This window comes from Lagenorhynchus albirostris, chromosome 15, assembly GCF_949774975.1.
Source record: "Lagenorhynchus albirostris chromosome 15, mLagAlb1.1, whole genome shotgun sequence".
In the NCBI taxonomy this organism is placed as follows: Eukaryota; Metazoa; Chordata; class Mammalia; order Artiodactyla; family Delphinidae; genus Lagenorhynchus; species Lagenorhynchus albirostris.
Window position 1 is genome coordinate 51,891,699 of NC_083109.1, and position 23,141 is coordinate 51,914,839.

The following is a 23,141-nucleotide window of genomic DNA, read 5'->3' on the forward strand; positions in this document are numbered from 1 at the left end:
GAGGATAGACTCCTCCTGCCTCCCACACCTGCCAGGTAGCAGATACACCTGGCCTAATTGCAGCTTCACTGACTGGCTCATTGTGACTTTTCACTACCTCCCGCCCCCCGCAGCCCCCATTCTCCCTTTGAAACACCCAGTCACCTCTGCAGCACATCGGATGGAGCGCAGCTCTTTGCCCTGCTGTCCGTAGTTACCGAATAAAATCTGCTTTCACCACTTCATAATGTATGGCTGTGTATGTCTTTGACATGCTACATGTTTTGTTTTCTCTATATGTTTTTTATACTAAATATGTGTCACGCACACAGAGGGGGCACGTCAGCAGCATATACTCCCATTTTTGAAACAAAACAAAACTCAAAACGTGTGAGGGGCGGAAACCCTTGACCTGGGAGGCTGGATGGGGCGCTGGGCCGGAATTCGTGCTCCCGGGTACCCCGGCGCCGGCGCTCTCAACCTGAGGGCCCTCGCTCAGCCAGCCTCAGTTTTCCCACCGGAAACTCGAGGGCTCCCGGGTGTCCGCCCCGCGGTCCTCACCGCCCCCGTTGCCCCCGTGCCCCTGGCCCACAGGCAGGCTCCACGAGAGACCCGGAGAAACCGGAAGTTGGAACGGGGCAGCCGGACGGAAAACGCGGGCACACCGGCCAGGGTCCGGCAGCACCAGGATGACCCTTCGCCCTCGGCGGGACTGCCCCTCGCGGGCGCGGACAGCAGCGCGCAGGTAAGGGCAGCAGGGCGGTGCTGTGGGGGGCGGGGCCAGGGAGGCGACAGCCAATCACCGCGTCTCCCGTGGGGGCGGGATGGGGCAGTTGTTGCTTGGGAGACGCGCTCCCCGCATAGTTGCCCTGCGGGCTGCAGAGCTGGGGAACGACGACTTGTGCGCGCGGGGCTCCTGGGCCTCCTGTGGCTCCGAACGCCTCCCCCTGCGTCCGTCTCGCATCAGGAGACGGGGCCACAGGGTTGCCTCCACGCCACTGGCGGTGAGCGGGCCGCCCGGCACCTGAACTCTCACTACCTGGTCTCCAGCGGCCCTGGGAGTTCTGTTATTTTTCTTCAAAATTTGTTTTATTTCCGGGGTTCCACCTACCTAACACTTGTACTGGCTTCCTTTTCTTCTTTTTCAATGGTTAACATTTTCTCTGCTGTTTACTCGATTATTCCTATTTTTCTTGGCTTCTCTTACATTCCTTTATTTGCCCCTATCGTCTCTCCTTCCTAAGGCTAAATCTCTGCATTTCCCTGTCTCCAGCCTGGCTTAACGGTGTTCATTAACACACGTTTGTTTTTATTTTTCTGACATCAGATGATTCTTTTTTCTAGTTTTTATTATTCTGGCTGCTTTTTTGTAAGGTCCTCTTTAAGACCTGAATCAGCTCGCAGGCCAGTCTGAGAGTAGATCACGATTTACTAAAGGTGGCGTATTCTCTCTTACTCAAGCTCACTGAAGCCGCAGGATAGTGGAGTTGGCATTTGTTGAGTGTTTCCCGTGCCTGAAGCTCTGATAAGCACCTTGTAAACAGGCTCCTGAGGTAAGTACTCTCTAACCTGGTGGCCTGTGAGTGGGACAACAGATGTTTTCTGCTGGAATTGTATGGAGTTCTTAATTTTGTTTTGTTTTTGTTTTTAGTCATCAACATTCAAAAGTCAGGATATTTCACATAGAAATTGAATTCTTTTTGGCTTCTCTTGAAAAAACCTCATGCTTGGGCAATACTGAGCCCCCAACCGCCCCCTTTAAACAAAATATGGTTTCTTGAGGCCCCTGAAGTCTCTCCCACTCCGGTCTTACACCCAAGGCACTGGTGGTTTATGGTACTGCGTGGTTGCTGAAGGCATTTAAGTTTTTGATCTCTACTTATTGACTCACCCTGCCCTGGTCTGAAGTCTTTTGGAGACTGCAATTCCCACAAAGCAAATATCAATAATCCTTCCTCCTAGACCTGCTCAGGCCTAGAGCCAGCCCTAGAAGGGTTTCCTCTCATTTCCAGGAAGGAGCTAATATCTATCACATAGCAGATGCTCAGTAAATATTTTCTGGGGCTTCCCTGGTGGCGCAGTGATTGAGAGTCTGCCTGCCAATGCAGGGGACATGGGTTCGTGACCTGGTCCGGGAAGATCCCACATGCTGCGGAGCGGCTGGGCCCGTGAGCCATGGCCACTGGGCCTGCGCATCCGGAGCCTGTGCTCCGCAACAGGAGAGGCCACAACAGTGAGAGGCCCGCATACCGAAAAAAAAAAATATATATATATATATATATAATTTTTTTTTCTGAACAGTTAAATAAATGTTGAGACTTCTTTTGGTCTAACTTAGGTGATCCCATGGTGGGATCCAAACCTCTGGGCTTCCTCAGTATCCCTGAACTGTAGCCCCTTTTGTCTGGTAGAGAAACGTTTGCCCAGGAATCAGGACACACCCATTCTTTCTGGACTTGGTGCACTCCTGGGACTGCCATGTGTGAGATGGTCCACCTCAGGTTGAGTTCCTTTACTCTGGACACTGGCTTAACACAGTCTGGCTCCCAGACTGCGCATTTCATCTTTTCCAGGGCCCCCTGTGGCTTTTTCTCATTTTATAATTCTGTTTTAAAAACAGTATTGACTTTTAATACAATTTTGTTCATCTCTCTTTACTTTGAGGATTAAAACACCTGGAGATACTGACCAGAGCCAAACCCTGGGGGTAATTTTTCTTTCATCAAAGTGATAGTAGAATCAATAAGAATTCTAGGACTCCTAAAACAAGTTGAACTCCAAAAGCAGAGTTGCAAACTCAAAATGCTGCAAGGGCCAAGTGGAGAACCAAAGGTAGCACCCTGAGATCAGGCCCGGAATGGGAGGAATATGGGTCCAAGTTTGCTCTGGTTGTTCTGGTTTCTCAAGAAAATCAATTTTATGGGAATTCCCCTCACTTTTATTTTTTTATAAATTTATTTATTTATGGCTGCGTTGGGGCTTCGTTGCTGCGTGCAGACTTTCCCTAGTTGTGGTGAGTGGGGGCTACCCTTCATTGTGGTGCTCTGACTTCTCACTGCAGTGGCTTCTCTTTGTTGTGGAGCACAGACTGTAGGTGGGCGGGCTTCAGTAGTTGTGGTACGCTGGCTCAGTCGTTGTGGCTCATGGGCTCTAAAGCGCAGGCTCAGTAGTTGTGGCGCACGGGCTTAGTTGCTCCGCGGCATGTGGGATCTGCCCGGGCCAGGGCTCTGAACCCATGTCCCCTGCATTGGCAGGCGAATTCTTAACCACTGCGCCACCAGGGAAGTCCTGGAACCCTCCTAATTTTTTAAGCGTTGGGAACTAAGTTTTAAAAAAATTGAACCCTTGTGAGTGCACACAGCACACCGATGGGGGTGGTACAAGGGCCAGTGGTGCCTGTCTTCCTGGGTGAAGTGGATGTATCTCAGAGGACTCTGATAGGCCGAAGGCAGGGGGCCTGGGAACGTTTCCAGCAGGAATCTTCCTGGAATCTGACTACAGGGCTGGCCCTCACCCCTTTCCTGACACTCATCTCCTGTGCCCTGTTAAGGAGAAATGAGTGCCTTGCCCCAGGGAGTGAAGCGCAGTCTCTGTTCTCCCGTTTTGGGAGCCTTAGCTCTCAGAGTCAGAAGGGAAGACAGAAGCTGAGAGGTGGACTATGAAGCCACCAGGGATGTCTGAGGGTTTGGGATCCCATGCATGGCTGGGTCAGACCCCTTTGTCACCTCTATCCCTAGCCTTGAGAGGGAGCTGGTCGGGGGCGGGGGGAGGGCAGCGTCTGGAAAAATCAGATTGATGCCACATCTTTCCAAAGTGTGAGACATAGGTGTAGGGGTGGGTACTGAGGAGTTCCCAGGTCTCTTCGTTTCCTAAGTTTGCTCTTAGGGAGAGAGAACTCCATGCCAGTCTTGGCGGGAACCCAGAGGAGCTGCTGACTGGTCTGGGAGCCTTAAATGAAATCCAGGGACGTCTCCACGGAGACACCCATAAGACTTTCAGAAGCTCTGTGTACTGAAAAGGACCACCATGTCCCTCCACTCGGCAAAGTGTCCTTCGTCCTGTAACGACAGCTGCAATTTGAAACGTCAAATATCAAAATCCTTACACAAAATATATTTTCCCACTTTGGCGCTCCTGCTTGGCTGGTGTCACGAGTACGTGCCAGGTAAAGCGATCGTGAGCCGGCAACGCGGATCTGGGAGTCACCTCCCGGCCGAGAGCAGGTGCAGCCGGCCTCGGGACCCCAGACCCGGAACCCTCCAAGCTGGGAACGCTGTAGGGCTGCAGCTGTGTGGGGAACGGGATCTGGGAGGGACTTCCTGTTGTCCCTAATCCCAGTCTCCACCCGGCTCCCCGCGCCCGGTGTAGGCTGCGGAGACTCCCTTCCCCGGGGGAGGGGGCTCCGCCGCCCGAGGTGACCCCTCCGCCTCCACCTCGGTGAGAGGGGGGCTGGGAGGGCGCCTGGATCCCGAGACCCGCGCGGGTGGCCAGCTGGCAGGAGGGGACGGGGTCAAAGGTGGAAGGCTACGGGCTGGCAGGGAGAGGAGGCCTGGACCCGGGTTCGGAAAGAGGAAGGACATCATCTGTGCGGGACCGTGAGCAGGATGGACACCCGGCCCGGGCGGGTGGTTGCAGCCGCAGGGAGGGCTGCTGAGAGCGGGCAGCTCAATTTCTGGATCCCAGGCGGGACCGAGTCAGGTCGAGCGCAGGGTGTGTGTGTGTGTGTCCTGGACCCGGGAGACGGCGGGGCCTGTATTCCTCCGCGGAGCTGGCTGTGCTGGGCGGGGCCCCACTCAGCACCTGTTTCGCAGGATCTCTGCAGACCTTTCGGCTCCTGATGACAGGAGATTCAGATTTCAAGTCACCCCGGTTTTCCTTAACCCAGTTGCTGTGAGAGTCTTGCTTCAAAGATAAACGGGATAATACAAAATAGCATTCTGTCAAAGAGAGGGACCAAAAAACAACATAGAGAGTGAGACCGTTGGAGGGCGTCTCGGGGGTTTTATTTCTGATTGGGACCAGGGATGGATCTGGTCCGGCGTGGGAATTTGGGGGGCTTCAGGGATGTCCAGGAGACACTGGCTGATTTCCTTCTGCTCCTCTAGGCTCCTGGCCAGAAGCTGGAGGGGACTTGGCCAACAAGACCAAGAAACAACTCGGCTGAGCTTTGTAGCTCTGAGACAGAAAATGTCTGCGGATGGTGGAGGCATCCGTGCTACCCAGGACAAGGAGGGAGCCCAAGAGGTATGGATGGGGTGCTGGGTGAGGGAGGCATGCACTGGAAGGAACTGGAGTGGAAGGGGATTTTCAAGGCAGGGCATTTGGACCAATGGATGAGTTAGACTCACCGTGGGAGCAGGGCTGGTAGATGCGGTGGGGGGATGTTGAAGAGAAGGTGGTATGATGGGAAATACCTTCCACCTGGGAATCGACTTCTATGGGACTGCTTTGCTTTGCCTCGTGAATTCGGTAGTCAGCAGACCAAAGGCTACACGAGATAGTAAGGGGGCTGCACAGGGGTCCCGTGGGTGGGGTTTGCTCTCTGAACAGTGCTCAGAGCATATTGGCAAGCCTCAGTCTACCCTCTACTCCCCTCTGCCTGGGCCCGCACCTCCTCTCTCTCTGGGTCTGAGCACATAGCCCTTCCTGTACCTGTTGCCTGTGTGTGCGTAGTTACGACTTGCGGGGAGACCATGGTCACCAAGCTTGGGACTGGGGGAACATGAGTCAGCTGCAGCGGGATGTGCGACCTTGGGCAGGTCCCTTGGCCTCTGGGAACCAGGTGTGTCATCTATAAAATGCGGATCATGTGCCTGCCATTCCCACCTGTCTTGCCAGGTGGTTGGGAGGCTCAGAGAAGATAATAGGCATGAGAGGCCTCTGTAAGCAGCTCATCAGCCCGTAGGTGCTCATTATTGTAACATATAAAACAACACCACCCACAGCAACTAGAACCTAGGTCAGAGAAACCTGGAAATCCTCAGCTACGGTTTCCAGTAGCTGTAAGTTCAAGTACAAATCAAGTGTCAGTTCTGTTTTCATACCATAGAAGCACAAAGAATTTTTACTGCAGTTCAGTTTCCCTTCCATAATGCCTTTGTAACTCCCAGTGGGCCTCATATGTCCACAACATTCTGTGCTGATGTTGGATTCTGTCAGCTCACACAGTAGAGTAATAATAATAATTACCAGCACTGCTCTTTGTTTATCCAGAACTTTGTGGAGAGGAGAGCTCTTTCTCACGTGTTATCTGTGTGGAGGCAGAGCAGCTGAGTCTCGGAGGCCGCCTGGCCTGTGTGGCTCCCAGGAACTTTGACTCCTCGCCTGAGAGTCTTATATACTGAGGTGGGTGGGGAGGTGGAGGGATAGGCTTGAGTTCCCAGCAGAAGGCTGGCCGGTGCCCAGTGCTATGGGTGGTGATGATGAGGCCTCACCAGGGCCTCCCAGTGCAAGGGAAGTGACTTTCCCAGTGCAAGGGAAGTGACTTTCCCAGTGCTCTGCTCTGCTCAGGACTGAAAGGCTGGTAAGCGGTGGTTCTGGATTCCAGCCCTGGTAGCCTGACTCAAAAGCTTGCTCCTCACCTCCCAGAGGGCTGGGGCAGAGGCTGCTATGAAGAGGGGAGGGAGGATCCTGGCAGTCCCATTGTGGGGGACAGTGCTAAAGGGGGTGAGCCTGAGAGGAGTTTCCCTTCCATCAGACTTAGGTGGGTACAAGGCCTCAGCACAGTTAGAGGTATGCTTGGACTTATTTTTTCCAAATCAGAAACTGCCAACAGCTCTGACCAATTGAGTTAGGACTGAAATGGCCCAAGGCCACATGTCTTCCTGTCACTTTCAAGAAGTTATGGCCCTGGGGGTGACTTGTGAGTCCGATACACTGAGTTCAAGTCCTGGCCGAGTCACTCCAAGCTCTGTGACCTTGGGCCATTGTCTGTTCTCAGAGCCTGGGGGTGTGAGTTTTCTGTGTCTGCTGTAACAAAGGACCACAAACTGGGTGGCTTAAAACAACCGGCTTTTATTCTCTCACACTTTGGAGGCCAGAACCCCAAAATCAAGGGGTCAGCAGGGCCCCCTCCCAAGGCTCTAGGGGAGGATCCTTCCTGCCTCTCAGCTTTTGGTGGCTCCAGGTGTCCCTTGGTTTGTGACAGCATCACTCCAGCCTCTGCTTCCATCTTCACATGGCTTCTCCTCTGTTTCTGTGTCCTCTCCTCTTTTTTTTTGGCTGCCGCATGGCTTGTGGGATCCTAGTTCCCTGACCAGGGATAGAACCTGGGCCCTCGGCAGTGAAAGTGGGAGTCCTAACCACTGGACTGCCAGGGAAGCCCCTGTGTCCTCTCCTCTTCTATGGACACCAGTCATTGGATTCAGGGCCCAACCTGAATCCAGGATTATTTCATCTCAAGATCCATAACTACATCTGCAAAGACCTTTTTTCCAAATAAGGTCACATTCTGAGGTTCCGAGTAGACATGAATTTTGAGGGTACACTATTCAACCCAGCCAACTACATTCGGTTTCCTCATATATTAAAAGAATAACAATCCACACTCCTGTGGGAGGTGGGAGGCTCAAATTGGGAAGAGGCATCTGCCCTGTGGGCACCCAGCAGGGCCTCGATGAGCCTCCCCTCCTTCCCTCACTGTCCTGCCTCACAGGGTGAACCACGGATATGCAGGTCTCAGGGACGGAGACGGAAGCAGGGCCAGCCTTGCATCTGGGTGTGCGTTCTGCCAGCCTCGGTGTTTGCCTCTGCAGGTCCCCGAGTGTGGAGTTCTGCTGTGTTTCCCATTCTCCGTCCCAGTGCTGATGGGGCTGTTATTTCTAGACTCCAGGTCATGGGCATTCTTGTCAAGAAATGCTTTCCGAGTCGGAGGGGACAGTGCCGTTGGGAGCCGCTCAGGAGTCACCCCACATCAAGATGGAGCCGGAAGAGCCACACCCTGAGGGGGCATCACAGGAGGCCAGAGCTCAAGGAGTACGGGGCTGGGTGCCCCTAAGCCAGGGCTCTAAGGAGAAATCACATTTCCTGCCTGGCGGAGGTGAGGAGGGGGGTGTGGAGAGAGGCACTTTCCCAGGTGGACGCTCAGCCCGGGTGGGGAGACCCTGATGTCTGCCCCACCTGCCCCTTGGAGGCTGCCCCCGCTCACCCTCAGAGCCCACTGACCCTCTTCTTGGATCAGGTCGGGGGTGGAGTTGGAGACACTGTGGGTTTCCCTGGTGGGCCTGGCATGAGCTCACTGCGGGGAATGGGAGGGCCAAGCGGGATGAGGTGGCCGCGCTGAGGACCTCTCTCCTCTCTCAGCCCTCCCCTCCCCCCAGATCTCTGTGCTTTCTCACGAGGGGAGGACCAGAGACCGGCGGATGGCCGCGGCGCTCCTCACTGCCTGGTCCCAGGTGAGTGTCCCCATCCACAGCTGAAGCCGAAGGATGTGGAGGGACAGCGTCTCTGAATCATCCTCTGGATCTGAGCGCTGGACCTGAGGGTGGGGACTGGAGATCTGAGCTTTGGCAGTGGTGCCGAAAAGAAGGATCCTTGTTTTTGTCTCTTGTCTTCTGCTGTACACAAGCGCTTTGTTCTTGCCCACAAAAGCCTTCCTTGGGCAACTGTCCTGCTTCATCACACCCGAGGGCCAGCCTCACTTGAGTCAGCAGGATGGGAGTCGGGGTCTTGCCCTTGTCCTGGCACCACCATGCCCCTCCACCACGTCCTGGCGTGTCCTGGAGAGTGGGCATCTCATGTTGTTTCAGATGCCAGTGACCTTTGAGGATGTGGCTGTGTACCTCTCCCGGGAGGAGTGGGGGCGGCTGGACCACACACAGCAGAGCTTCTACAGGGATATCCTGCAGAAGAGGAACGGGCTGTCCTTGGGTAAGGGCTCACTCGTGCTGGAGTGCTGCTTCCTGAGGCCCTGGGAAGTCAGCGGTGGGGCCTATCTGCCATCACCTCCTCCTCCCTTTCCAGGGCTTGAACCCCCTCTTGTGGCTCATCCAGACCTCACTGTACTATAGAAGCTTCCTAGTGATGGATGTGTTCTGGTCGGTGCTGATATGGTAGCCATGAGCCATATGTGGCTATTGACCCCTAGAAATGCAGCTAGGGCAACTGAGTTTTTTGTTTTATCTCATTTTAATCAGCTCAGATTTGAATTGAAATAACCACATGTGGCTAGCGGCTGCTGTGCTGGACAGTGCCGACCTAGAGACTGTGCTTCTCTCCAGTTCTTCCCTAGCTTATTCCAGTAGTTCCCCCACTTCCAAGCCCAGCTTCAGAGGTATCTGACCAGAAAGCCTGGCTCTGGGCCGGGCTGCTAGCCCAGGGGATGGGGAATAGTGCCAGCTAATCCCTCCAGGCCTTTGACTCTGAGCTGTCACATCCACCCCAGGGCCGTGTCCTCTTCTCAGAGGGGCCTTGGCTCCCTTGGTTTTTCTCATGGTAAGCAGTAAAGTCCCAGGGCTTTGATTCCTCAGTTTCAGGCTCTAGTTTTCATGGCGGACTTTTATGAGGGCTTATGGAAAAATCAGCATTCATTCATTCATTGTCATTCATTCGGTCATTCAGTCTGTTTGTCTGTCAGTGCGCATCTGTTGCACACCTGCTAGTCCAGGTGGAGCCAGGGTCTTGGTAATTCCACCCTCTGACTTTGATGGCGGGCCAAGACCCCTGTTGTCCCTGGTGGACCCCGGGATCACAGCAGCTGCTGTGCTCACACCTTTAATTATCTCTGGTTTGCTCACCACCCATTGTTAGCACTCTCCGGGGCCCAGGCCAGCAGGTCCAGGCAAGTCTTGGGAGATCAGAGGGAACCAGCATCCACTCCACAGCCCCATGGCAGGCCTCACAAATGCCCTAAACCACCCAGTGGGTCCAAACATTCCTTCTCCCCCATGGGGCTTGGATCGGGGCATGGAGGCCAGGGCCCTTCTGCTCTCTTCCTGACTTGACCAGAATTCCCAGGCCCTCACCCTGGGGTACTTGGCAAATGGGCCTTTGGTCCTTGACTTCTGGGTGGTCAGTGTCCCTGGCCCTCTTATCGCAGGCCCTCCCACTTGGCCTCTCTTTGCCCACTGCCCCTCCCCCAGGAGCCCTTTTTGCCTGTGATCCTGGGAAGGTGCAGGTGCAGGATAGAAAGACTGCATCTGGTTTCTGACATTGCTGGACTCACTGCTGGGGACAGTGTGACATAGAGGTGGCCAGCAGCTGACCTGGCCCAGCCCTGAGAAGAGTGTGCCTGGAGGTTGCCCCGGAGTGTGCATCCTGAGAGGGCATGGCCATCTGCCCCCAGTGACTGTTGAGCTCACTTGGTTTTGCCCCGTGTTTGCAGAGCTGCATCCCCTCTTCTTTTGCTCCATCATCTCTCCGGGGAGGTGGGGGGTGGTTTCTCCTTGCTGTGCAGCCCGAAAGGCCCTGACTGAGCACAGCATCTCTTCCCAAGCAGGGTTTCCCTTCAGCAGGCCTTTCTGGGCCTCTCAAGTGCAGGGCAAGGGCGAGGCCTCGGGATCCTGCCAGCAGATGGGAGATGAGGAGGAGGAGAAGAGAGGTGCGTGCAGAGGTGACAGGTGGGCGGGGCAGTAGGGTCGTGGCTGTCACTCCCAGGTGCCCCATGTTAGTGCGGGCGGTTTTCTGTGGCGTGCAGACACACAGCCCCTCCTGGGGCAGGGCCGCCAGCCCTCCCTCCTGTGTGGAGGGTGGCTCTTGCTTCCAGGGTTCCCAGCAGGTCCTTGCCCTAATTTCTAGCTCCACAATTCCCCCGGGGCCCTCATGAAAGCCTCTGCCTTGCTGGAATCCCTCTTTATCCAGGAGCCATGGAGGTGGGCAAGGAGGAGCTAGCCCCATCCCTGGGAGCCCTTGGGGATATGAAGTCCTTCAAAAGCAGGGTGGGGAGAGCCCAGGGGGACGCCCCACGGTGTGGGCAGCGAGCAGCCGGCAGCCAGAGCTCAGGGCCAGCCAAGGACGATGTGCAGCCGGGTCCCGTGGTGGAGGCACAGTCGGAACCAGCCCCGCCTGACATCGGCATCCCGAAAGCCCAGGAGGGCCGCTTCCCAGAGCAACCCAGAGAGGGGGGGACGACCGCCCCTGAGAGCAGCGAGGAGGGCCTGGCCTCTGACGGCGACGCCGGCAAGAAGACCTACAAGTGCGAGCAGTGCGGCAAGGCCTTCAGCTGGCACTCGCACTTGGTGACGCACCGGCGCACGCACACGGGTGAGAAGCCCTACGCGTGCACGGACTGCGGCAAGCGCTTCGGCCGCAGCTCACACCTCATCCAGCACCAGATCATCCACACCGGCGAGAAGCCCTACACCTGCCCGTCCTGCTGGAAAAGCTTTAGCCACCACTCGACGCTGATCCAGCACCAGCGCATCCACACGGGTGAGAAGCCCTACGTGTGCGACCGCTGCGCCAAGCGCTTCACCCGCCGCTCGGACTTGGTCACCCACCAGGGCACCCACACGGGCGCCAAGCCGCACAAATGCCCCATCTGCGGCAAGTGCTTCACGCAGAGCTCAGCCCTGGTCACCCACCAGCGCACCCACACCGGGGTCAAACCCTACCCGTGCCCCGAGTGCGGCAAGTGCTTCAGCCAGCGCTCCAACCTCATCGCCCACAACCGCACACACACCGGCGAGAAGCCCTACCACTGCCTCGACTGCGGCAAGAGCTTCAGCCACAGCTCGCACCTCACTGCCCACCAGCGCACCCACCGTGGTGTCCGGCCCTACTCCTGCCCCCTGTGCGGCAAGAGCTTCAGCCGGCGCTCCAACCTGCACCGGCACGAGAAGATCCACACGGCGGGGCCCAAGGCCCTGGCCATGCTGATGCTGGGGGCAGCCGGGGCTCTGGCGGCACCCCCTCCAGCCCCCACCTAGGAGGCTGAGAGACAGGGGCTGGCCTGGAGACAGGGAAGGAGGGGGATTGGAGCAGGGGCAGCTGCTGCGGGGGTGTGACCTGGGAGGCCCAGGAAGGGAGTTGGGGAGGTGCTGGCATGGGGATGGGGCGCGGCAACATGGGAGGAGCTCGGGTGAGGAGGAGGCATGCTCACTGCAAATTAAAGGCCTTGGAATTCGAGCGACAGCCTATAGCTCTGTCTCGTGGGGCCCTGGAGGCTGACCCTGGACTTGGCGGGGGGAAGTGGGGGCTCCGGAGTCAACCCAATGTCTCCTCACTCAGCCATCCCTATGTCATCCCTCTGGGGGCTTGGGCACCTTCCTCTCCAGCCTTCACCTGGCTTGGACCCATTCCAGAGCCTATAGCAAAGGCTTCTGAGCACAAAGGTTTCCAAACCTGAAGTCAGCTGGCCACTTCTGAAATTGTGGACCCGGTGGGGTGGTCTGCTGCTGTGGTCACTTGTCCCAGGCATTGCCCACTGAGCTCTGGACCCTCCCTGGGCTCTTCTCTTTGGGAGCCAGGAGGAGGGCCGAGCCAGCATGGGAATTCATGCTCAGTGTCTCCTGCCTTCCCTGTCTCCTGTCTCAGGCACTGGGGCCTGCATTTTGTGACTGGACGTTTTCACCTGCGTCCCTGAGGACCCAGCTGTAATCCAGTGAGGATTTCTCACTTACCAGGGACCCTGCCCCTCCTGGTCCTTTCTGAGGCTGCTGCCAGCTTCCTCTCCTATTTCTCACCTCCTTGGTCTCTTTGCACATGTCCTTTATAATTTGCCCTAACCGCCCCTGCCTGGCTGTTTTACTCCTGGCCTTCTGGTTTTTTAGCTCTGAAGCTTCCCATTCTCTACGTTTTTTTTTCCCCCGCTGGGGAGGGGTGGGCTCAGCTTGCTTATTGTCCTAGGTTTGCAGCTCAGCTCTCACAATTACATTCAGTCTGACACCAAATGACCTTGAGGACGTCTGCATCAGGGAGGCTGTTGGGACCCCACCTGTCTCTGCAGATCACAGGTCTAGCAGGGCAGTCGCAGCCCCGGTTAGCTCCCAGCCAATAAGGGATGAAATGTCTTGAACAGGACAGCAGACTGAGAATGGTAATAATAGCTGCCAGTGGCAGCTGCCCTGTCAGGCGTGGGACCAAGCACCATATATACGTTTCCTCAACGCTCTACAAGTCTGAGCAGTGGGTTTCATCTCAATTTTATAGAGGAGGAAACAGGCCAAGAAGTCCAATAACTTGTCCAAAGTCATTGAACCAGAGAGCTGGAAGCTGGGGCTCAGGTCCAGGGTTTTTATTTGTTTGTTTATTTATTTACTTGGTTGCACCGGGTCTTAGTTGTGGCTCACTGGCTCCTTAGTTGCAGCACATGGTTTCCTTAGTTGCGGCTGCAGGGCTTCTCAGTTGTGGCTCACTGGCTCCTTAGTTGTGGCATGTGAACTCCCAGTTGCAGCATGCATGTGGGATCTAGTTCCCTGACCAGGGATCGATCCTGGGGCCCCTGCATTGGGAGCACGGAGTCCTATCCACTATGCCACCAGGGAAGTCCCAAGATATTTAGGGAGTTCTAGACAATGCTATAAGACTAAGAAAATAATGAGTATAAATTCTGGAAATGAATATAAATTTTCTGGAAAGACAATTTTCCCTTTTTACATCATAGAAAAATAAACTAAAGCTATCAGAAGGAAAGTACAATAAGGTGGTCAATTTCAATATAACTATATACAAATTATCATCCATCAGCAATGCCCAATAGAATATATGGTAGGTGTGCTAGTTATTAATTTATTGTCCCTCAAACCCCCAATACACCCTTTTGTCCTGCTTTGTGGTAATGGAGCCAGATCCCACGGACGTTTCTCCTTTGCAAGCCAACTTGTTAATCTTTGTCAGTACAGGGTGAAGAACAATGTAAGGGCACACTGGAAAAAGGGACTTTCAAGTTCCTTCTTCCTTGTGTAGTTTTCCACTGGGGCCAGTAAGGGGAGGAGAGGGAGCCCAGTAGCATCCACTTCAGCGGTCTTCTTAGAACAGCCTGGGCTCATCCCTTCCAGCAAGTAGTTCAAGCAAATGCAGGAAGGTGTACGTAGTAAACATCTACAAATGGAAAAATTGAAACAATCTAAATATCCAAGAGTAGGGGACTTTAAATGGAATATGGAACTTCCATGTTTTGGAATACTATGCACCTTGCACAACAGATGGATTTTGATAGACTTTTTTTTTTTTTTAATATTTTGTCTCCACAAGGCATTACTGTTATCTGAGATGAATTTTTTTTAATTTATTTATTTTTGGCTGCGTTGGATCTTCGTTGCTGTGCGCGGGCTTCCTCTAGCTGTGTCGAGCAAAGGCTGCTCTTCATTGCGGTGCCGAGGCTTCTCACTGAGGTGGCTTCTTGTTGCGGAGCATGGGCTGTAGGTGCGCGGGCTTCAGTAGTTGTGGCCCGTGGGGTCAGTAGTTGTGGCTTGCGGGCTCTAGAGCGCAGGCTCAGTAGTTGTGGGGCAACGGCTTAGTTGCTTCACAGCATGTGGGATCTTCCCGGGCCAGGGCTCGAACCCGTGTCCCCTGCATTGGCAGGCGGATTCTTAACCACTGCACCACCAGGGAAGTCCTCTTTGATAGACTTGAGCCAACAAAAATTCATTAAATAGAATTATTCCAGATTTACCTTAGAAATAATCATAGATGTAGAACTTAAGACTGAAATATTAATAGTGCTTATTTCTGAATGGTCTTATTAGGGATATTTTTAACTGTCAGTTATTTTAACCATCAGTTTTTCAACAAATATTGTGCCAGGCACAGTATTTAAGTTCTGGAAGTAGGGCAGTGAAAACAGTCTGATATCATGAAAATTATAGTCGAGTAGTGGGGGGCAAATATACAAATATGTCAGGTAGTGATAAAAGTTAGGAAGAAAAATAAGGCAGGGCAGAGGCATGGCAGCGGGGGCCGGGTGCTGTTTACATAGGGTTAGGGAAAAACCACTTTGAGGGAGTGCCATGTGAGCTGAGTGAGGAAGTTAGCTTTGTGGATATGGATGCCTTTAAAATTTTCCGTACTTTATTTTCTTTCCTACACTAAGGATGCAATACTTGCATAATCAAACAACAACCACCACAAGAAAGGATTTTCTATTTCAGAAAAAGATCTGGAGCCTCATATCTCCAAAGGGAGTAAGAAGAGGGTGGGAGCAGGTCCAAATGCGTAGAGCTTCCCCGACGCGGCCCGCCTGCTTTAGATTCTCCCCAGCCTGGAGAGCCCCGCTGTCCTTCAGTCAAATCTGCTGGTCGGGGTCAGCGTCCCCGACGGCCGCATCCTGCTGAGAGACCCTAGCCGACCCTCGGGAACAGAGGATCGGCGCAGGAGGTTCCCGGCCCCTCACTGGACTGCATTTCCCAGCAAGCTCCGCGCCCTGCTAGAAGCGGCTAAAGACTATTTGGGTGGGTGCGGGACCCTAAAAGCTATAAACGAGTCTCCTAAGGCTGAGTTCCGGCTCCTGGACCACGGCCCCCTCAGCTCTCGACCCACTGTGTAGCGGAAAGAGCAGGGGATGGAAGGAAGAGTCCACGCCCGAGCATCCCTTGCGGCGGAACAGGCGATCCACTCGTAGCTGGGCCCAGAGACATCTCTGCCCAGCAGGCCAGCCTTGGCTTTTCCTTTTCACCCTTCACGGGTCAGAGGAACACAGAAAACTGAAAGACAAGGCGAGAGGGAGAAAGCGCGAATCTAGGGGCAGACCTCAGCCTGGGGGCATGGGTGTTGACCACATGACGTCACTGCCTTCTGATTGGCCATCCCTGGAAATTCTCACCGTTCATTGGTCATCCGTCAGGGAGAAGGCCCGTACAGTAGGCGAACGCCCTCCTGGGGAGAGTAGTTGGGGTGCTTGTCTCGGCGCATGCGCCGTGTTGTTTCCCGGCGAGCCCCGCGCGAATTTCCGGCGCCGAAACCTGGAGGCGGAAACTGGGAACGCCTGGGCGACTGTGGGCGGTGTGAGTCCTGGGGGGCGGGACAGGCGACGCGGCCCGCCTGGCTCCGAGGTCGAGCGCAGGGCTTCGGGAGGCCGGGGCCGGCGCCCCGAGGCAGAGGCCGAAGGGGGCGCGCACCTCAGGGAGGTGCAGGGGAAAAGCCTGGGGCGCCCGCTGCCCGCCCCTCCGCCTCTCATCTCCGCTCAGGCAAGGCTGCTGGGACCGAGCGCGGGGCTCTGGCCGGGTCCGCGTTCCCGACTGCCGAGTCCTACTGAGCGACCCTGGTGAGTCCCTGGCTCTGTCCGAGCGGAGCCTTCTGCTCGGTCACTGGAGGATGAGCATGGAGAGCGTACCTTTCAGAATAAACTAAATAAAGTGCTTAGTGTGTAGTAGTAAAGAATTGGAAACAACCTGAATGCCTCACTCGGGTGGGTATTCATTAAGAAACGAGTATATCCATACCACGGAATCTCCTAGAGCGGCTGAGGCAGCATCGTTGGGTAGAAAAGCAAATGACAAAATAGTATTGCGGTAAGACCTGATTTATGTAAAAACACGCACAAAGCACTTTTCTCCCGGTTTTTATGGATATATTTCCAGTAAATGAACAGGGCAAGATTTGGGAGGTCATATGTCAGACTGTTAATGGGGGTGCAGCTGCAGTGTGGAAGGAAGAGTTTCTCTTTTATGTATTTCTGTATTGTTTAACACCCCCCCCTTTTATTACAATGGTTTGTATCACTTTTTTTGTTGAAACAAAAAGCAATTAAAAATATTCCAGGGCTTCCCTGGTGGCGCAGTGGTTGAGAGTCCGCCTGCCGATGCAGGAGACACGGGTTCGTGCCCCAGTCCGGGAAGATCCCACACGGCGCGGAGCGGCTGGGCCCGTGAGCCATGGCCGCTGAGCCTGCGCGTCCGGAGCCTGTGCTCCGCAACGGGAGAGGCCACAACAGTGAGAGGCCCGTGTACCAAAAAAAAAAAAAAATATATATATATATATATATATATATATACACACACACATATATATATATATTCCAAAATACAGACCTTTCAGGACTGTTGTGAAGAGAAGCAGTAAGGTATAACTGTCCCACGTTCATGTGTATCTGGATAAATGGCTCAGGATGGTGTCTGTGGGCCCTTTGCTGATACACTAGGGGCCAAAATTTGAGAAAAATACATATATTGTATATTAAATAACGCCGCTAGCGCAATCTGGTACAACCCTCAGTAATCAAAACACTAGTTTAAAAAAAACATTTTTTTTGGCCGCACTGCACGGCTTGCGAGATCTTAGTTCCCCACCCAGGGATCGAACCCGGGGTCCCTAGCAGTGAAAGCGCAGAGTCCTAACCACTGGACCTCCAGGAATTCCCAGTTAAAAAGAATTTTTTTTAATTGAAGAATAATATACAGAAATATACATCAGAAGTACAACTTGATAGATTTTTACAAACTGAACAAATACATTAATATTTCTCCCATAGAACCTATGAACATTTACATTAAGTGAGATAAACTGAGGTTATAAATATGCTCATCTCATGTCAGTAGACCAGGTGGTGAAAACCTGGGAGTTTTGGATTTTGGAGCTGAGGATAAGGAGCCGCGGATCTGTATTGGTAGGAGAGAGTCATGTGAGCAAGGCTTTATAGGAGAGCCTAAAATAGCCTTCAAGGCCAGGAAGAAAGGGACCTGGAGTCCCTGGATGTCCCTCAAGGCTGGTGATTGCTCATGTACCGACCCCCTCCTGCTATTCTGCTCTTTCCTCAGGAGTGCCTGTCCAGATGCCAACCCAGCTGCCACTGGGGATCCCTCTGGGAGATTGAAGGCCCAGGTTGAGGCTGACCAGCCCTGAGCCTTAGGCCAGGGGAATGGCAGCCCCCCCAGAGCCTCAGGACCAGGCCCCTGGGGAGGGAGAAGGGCTTCTGATCGTGAAGGTAGAAGATTCCTCCTGGGAGCAGGACGCTGCCCAGCAAGAGGACAGCAGGGATTCAGAGGTGTGCCGCCAGCGCTTTCGGCAGTTCTGCTACGGGGATGCGGGTGGACCCCACGAGGCCTTCAGCCAGCTGTGGGAGCTCTGCTGCCGCTGGCTGCGACCCGAACTGCGCACCAAGGAGCAGATCCTGGAGCTGCTGGTGCTGGAGCAGTTCCTGAGCGTGCTGCCCGTGGGCGTCCAGGGCTGGGTATGCGAACGATGCCCAGGGAGTGGCGAGGAAGCTGTTGCCTTGGTGGAGGACCTGCAGAAGCAGCCAGTGAAAGCTTGGCCACAGGTGAGGGGCCCCTCCCGCATCCAGGGGCACCTGGACTGAGGAGAGGTGGCCATCTCTATAGAGATGAGTCCTCCAGGGGGTGGGGCGGGGGTTGGGGGTGGGGGAGGACATGGAGAGCCAGAGGGAGCGTCCACAGGAGCTTGTCATAATGTGTGGCCTTTCTGAAAGACACTGTCCAAGTGAATTTGGTTTCTTTTGGTGGCTTTGGAGGGCAGCAGCAGGACCAAAGTGGGCATGCTCCAGGAAGGCAGGTTTTAGCTCCACGGGTTCTGCAAACGTTTATTTGTGTTCTGCTCTAGGCCAGGCCCTGGGGATACAGTGATGTGCATAGTGAGAGCACCAAAGGGGGTGTGAGAAGGTAGAGCTGTCCCTGTGAACCCTGCTGTCTTGTGGGGTGTTGGGTCCTTGACACTGGAAGCGTCTGGGGAGATGCTAATGTGTGGCGGGGGTGTGGGGTTCTGCCCTTGACAGGAAGGTCTCCCCCCACTGCCCCTTGCTAAGTGGCTCTTTGATTCTGGCCTTTGGGGGCTGGTTCTTGCCTCACGCTTGGTTGGGGAGTGTCCCTGGGCACATAGCACTGCCTGGTGTCACATTCTCATCTGGTCTTTCCTGGGGCCCTGTGTTGACCTTCTTCCCCACACCCAGCCTCCTGAGGGATGTGTCCTGTGTCTCCTTCCCAGGGATTAAACTCTGTCTCCCCCATCTGGTCTTGGTGCTGATGAGCATGTTGTGGTTCCTGCACAGGATGTGCCCTCAGAGGGGGCGGAACCTGAGGCTGCAGTCCAGGGATCTCAGGCCCAGGGGCCTCCCCGGAAGGCAGGGACACAAAGCCGGCCACCTGTACCCTGGGAGCAGCACAGCCATGGTGGTGAGTAAACTTGAAGGTGGCAGAGTGGCTGGACAGGGGCCTGGGTCTTTCCTGGACGTTGCCCTAAAGGGAGCAAGAAGGGTATTTCTGTTCTGAGAAGGCAAGGTGTGTACGTGTGTGTGTGAAGGAGAGTTGCGAAATCTCACTCCCGGCCTGGGCTGGCCTCTTTGAGGCTCCATTCTTTCCCTGCAGCCCAGCTTCCGGCTCTTCTTAAAGAGGGGAGCACCAGAGAGACGACAGATACCTGCTTTGACTCTGGGGTGAGTTACCAGTTCCTTTGTCCCCTCTGATGCTGATGAGTCCCTGTAATGGGTCATGCCTTCTCACCAAGGCCTCTTCCATCCATCCTTTTCTGGCCTGGACCTGTCCTGTTTCCCATCCCCCTTCATGTCTCTGCCCATGACTGTCTGGGGAGTCCTGAGCAGGGCAGCCCTGAGCTGGGTTTTCTCACCTCATTCCAGGGACCTGTGACATTTGGAGACATTCCCTTCTATTTCTCCCGGGAAGAATGGGGGTCCCTGGACCCTGCTCAGAGAGATCTCTTCTGGGACATAAAAAGGGAGAACTCCCAGAACATTGCCCTGGGTAAGCAGTGGGCACAGCGAGGGGCCTTGGCGTCCTTGGCTCTTTTGAGCTGGAGGCTCTCGCCTCCTTGGAGTCCCAGCAGCAATGGGTGGGCCCAGTCAGGCCCCACCCCTGCACACCCTGCTGGAATCCTCAGTCTTCCTCCCAAGTCCTGGCTTAGCTGGCTCCAAAGAGGGCTTTCCCTGCGTCTCTTTAAGAGCTCCCGGAGGTTTCGTTTGTGCTGGTGTTCACTTTTCTCTGCCTGTGATGGCATGGGCAACATGCCAGGACTGTGCTGAGCACGGGTACAGGCATTTTCTCATGGGATCCTCACAACCCACCGCATGAAAGCGTGTGCACGTTTATAGACGAGGGACCTGAGACTCAGAGAGGTTGAAGGACACTGAAGGGACGGAGCTGGGACTTCGTGCAAACGTGGTTGTGAGGCCCCCTCAGCCTGCCCAGTGAAGAAGCGCGGAGAGACACCTGCTCACTAGAGGCCGCGCTGCTGGGTTTCTCTCCAGGTCAGGGCCTTCCTAAGCACTGTTCGGGGATCATCTCATTTAATCTGTGCAACCCAGTGGGACCGGCTAAGATCCCTCCTGATCCACTTCCATTTGTTCTTGAGCTGAGAGGACAAGAGCTTGTGTAGCGAGAGGAACCATGTTAGCTGAGCCCTGTGGTTCCTTGGTTGCTGATAACAAATGGTGAGGGTTGGGATCATTTATAGATGACCTCAGTCTATGCAGTTTTGGCATTTGAATAGGCAGGGCTTGGGGTGGGACGTTGGATCGCAGTGTGGGAAGGGGGTGTAGATTGGTTAGCCCTGTAGTTAGTAAGTGCCTCTGCTGGAGACGCCCAGCAAGCCCCTTGCCGCTTACTCTAAACGGTTTCTCTGTCGTCATTTTCTCGTGTCCCCATTCCATGGAGGAGGAAGCTGAGGCTGGAGTTTGCTGGAGCCCAGGGCTGTCTGAACCTGAGCCCCAGGCGCTGGCCGGGAGCCTCGTTTCTGCCTCCCCTCAACTCTGTCCCTGGAACCGCGTGGCACTGAAGAGGCCGCCTCCTCCCCACTTGCAGGTTTGGGACTCACGAGCCACAGCGAGAGATCCCGGCTGGAGGAGGTGGTGACGGCGCTCCCGGGCCAGGCTGCTGGCGATGTGACCATGTCCTGGAGGCTGGAGGAGGCCGAGGCCCGGCCGGGGGTGCCCCGGGGGCGGGCAGCGGGGGCGCGGCGGGGGCGGCCACCCACGCACCGGCGGCAGTTCCGGGACCTGGCGGCCGAGAAGCCGCACAGCTGCGGCCAGTGTGGCAAGCGCTTCCGCTGGGGCTCCGACCTGGCGCGCCACCAGCGCACGCACACGGGCGAGAAGCCGCACAAGTGCCAGGAGTGCGACAAGAGCTTCCGCAGCTCCTCAGACCTGGTGCGCCACCAGGGCGTGCACACGGGCCAGAAGCCCTTCTCCTGCTCCGAGTGCGGCAAGAGCTTCAGCCGCAGTGCCTACCTGGCCGACCACCAGCGCATCCACACGGGCGAGAAGCCTTTCGGCTGCAGTGACTGCGGCAAAAGCTTCTCACTGCGCTCCTACCTGCTGGACCACCGGCGTGTGCACACGGGCGAGCGGCCCTTCGGCTGCGGCGAGTGCGACAAGAGCTTCAAGCAGCGCGCCCACCTCATCGCCCACCAGAGCCTGCACGCCAAGATGGCCCAGCCTGTGGGGTGAGGGCCGGAAGGGCAGCCCAGGCAGGGTCCCCACCTGGCCCAGTCCACCATCTCCACTGCCGGCAGGACTGCAGGGTCCCCCACGTGTAGAACCCATCAGCCCTGCCCTCCTGGGGACCTGGCCAACGCCCACCAGGCATGGAATCCCTTGTGACCTCGTGGCCATGCCCCTAACTGCTCTGGGGTTTTTCTTGCCCCCTGGTTTCCTGGAGCCCCGGCACATTCCAGGCTGGTGGCGTGAGCACAGGGGAGAAGCTGGGGCACAGGGACGTATGAGGACTCGGGCAGGCCTGGGGTCTCCATCCCAGAACCCCCTAAGCCTTGCTTGGCCCCGTCGCTCTCTGTTCCCAGCCTTCTCGGCTGGGTCTATGAGCTAGGCCTCCTGTCCTGCCATCCTGTGCCTTCCCACGGGGGTGAAGGCTAAGCCTTAGGGTACTGCTGGGCTCTGGGAGGGTCAGTCAGCCCACACCCATGAGGACCTGGGTCCTGGGTGCAGCCACAGGGGCTTTCTGGCCTCCACCCCTTCCCATTTCCAGACCTTGACCGCTCTGCGCTGTCCCAGCAGCATGCAAGCTGCCTGCCTCTGCCCTCAGCCAGCTTGCCCCCAGCTGAGTTCCCAAGAGTCACCCTCTACCAGTCTGGGGAGGGTGGTGGTGGCTCCAGGGACAGAGGCCAACTGTGCAGACCAAGAACAGGGCCAGCGGAGGCCTGCTGCCCCCGCTGCTCCCCAGTCTCCTGGAGTCTCGGGGTTTATGGTACTTAACACTAGCACTCCATCAGCACCTTGTCACTAACTCCTGAGGCGCTGTATTCCCTGCAGAAGGGCATTCACAGGGACAGACCACAGGCCCTCCCAAGGAGCTGGCCCAGCTGGCCTCAAAGGGCAGCAGAAAGGTTGAATAAACATGAAAACTTTCTCCAGGCTATTCTTGTTCTTTAGGTGGCTGCTGGGGGTTGGGGGGACCTGGAATTCGTACCCCTGGGCCTCCTGGCCTGGTGGTCATAGTGGCACGTGATGCTGGATGGTCATCAGGTGGAGCCACATTCTTGGCTTCCAGGTCACCTGGGCCCCAAGGGCTGCCATGAGCCTTGGGTCCTTCCTCCTGTCAGCTAGTGCCTGTCCTAGTCTGAGGACAGCTCAGGATGGGACAGCTGGTGGCACGCCTCCCTACTCAGCAAGAGAGTGAGGGAGCTGACTGGGAGTGGGGTCTTTATGAGGCCACTCCCTCTCTCCCTTTGATGAAATGAGGAACCAGGCTCAGAGTCCGTGACTGGTCAGGGTGGTGGCTCATGCTGCCCGTAGAGGATCTGGAGCACTAAGCTGGACCCTGTGCTCAAATCCCTTAGGGAGAGAGTGCTGCTGAGTCAAAATGGGCCATGCCCCATCCCCACCCAGCCCTTCACATCTGACCCCCCTGCCCCCGCCATCCCCAGGCTGGGCCCTGTGGAGCTGGTAGGCACGTGCTGAGAGCACCTTCTACCCCACCGAGTCCTTTCTGATTCACCAGGTGGTGGCTTCAGGGGCCACCTGAGAGGCAGTGGGGGCGGGCTGAGACAAGATGTTTTGTCCCGCAGTGTGTGTGTGCCAGCCTCTCTGCGCCCCCATTTAACCTGGGCTTCATCCTGAGGTCACTGGACAGACCCCATTTCCCAGATGAAGCTGCCGGGGTCTCACTGGACAGCTGAGTCCAGCCCGGGGTTTCTACCTCTGGGATGATGCCCTTCACTGCTCCCCATGCCCTCAGGCTGGCAGTTGCTCTGTGTTTGTGTGTGTGTGTGTGCGTGTGTGTGTGTGTGTGTGTGTGTGTGTGTGTGCGTGCGTGCACGCGTGTGGGTGCCCTGAATGAGTGAGTAGGGGTGATGGGTGGCGGGAGCAGTGC

At 55.7% G+C, this 23,141-nt stretch overlaps 1 protein-coding gene across 9 annotated transcripts; it reads left to right on the forward strand.

Annotated features, from left to right (window-relative positions):
• Window positions 1–1,510: 1,510 nt before the first annotated feature.
• LOC132505927 (transcriptional repressor RHIT) lies at window positions 1,511–22,185 on the forward strand. 9 transcript variants are annotated; one of them, XM_060124251.1, is made up of 8 exons: window positions 4,312–4,951; window positions 5,085–5,223; window positions 7,804–8,017; window positions 8,281–8,372; window positions 8,727–8,847; window positions 10,412–10,516; window positions 10,777–11,777; window positions 20,828–22,185. In XM_060124251.1, exons 2-8 carry the CDS (start codon window positions 5,167–5,169, stop codon window positions 21,260–21,262), a joined length of 2,025 nt encoding a protein of 674 aa, XP_059980234.1. In that variant the 5' UTR covers window positions 4,312–4,951; window positions 5,085–5,166; the 3' UTR covers window positions 21,263–22,185. The 9 variants fall into 9 exon arrangements, with proteins under 9 accessions (XP_059980231.1, XP_059980234.1, XP_059980227.1 ...); XM_060124244.1 differs by lacking the exon at window positions 20,828–22,185 and having other exon boundaries at window positions 4,312–4,689; window positions 4,791–4,951; window positions 10,777–12,042; XM_060124245.1 differs by lacking the exon at window positions 20,828–22,185 and having other exon boundaries at window positions 4,312–4,574; window positions 4,791–4,951; window positions 10,777–12,042.
• Window positions 22,186–23,141: the final 956 nt, after the last annotated feature.

Coding starts and splice junctions, on each gene's coding strand:
- LOC132505927 (XM_060124251.1), top strand. CDS start 5,167: ATGTCTGCGGATGGTGGAGGCATCCGTGCTACCCAGGACAAGGAGGGA. Junction 8,018..8,280: donor ACATTTCCTGCCTGGCGGAG/GTGAGGAGGGGG, acceptor CTCCTCTCTCAG/CCCTCCCCTCCCCCCAGATC. Junction 8,848..10,411: donor GAGGAACGGGCTGTCCTTGG/GTAAGGGCTCAC, acceptor TCTCTTCCCAAG/CAGGGTTTCCCTTCAGCAGG.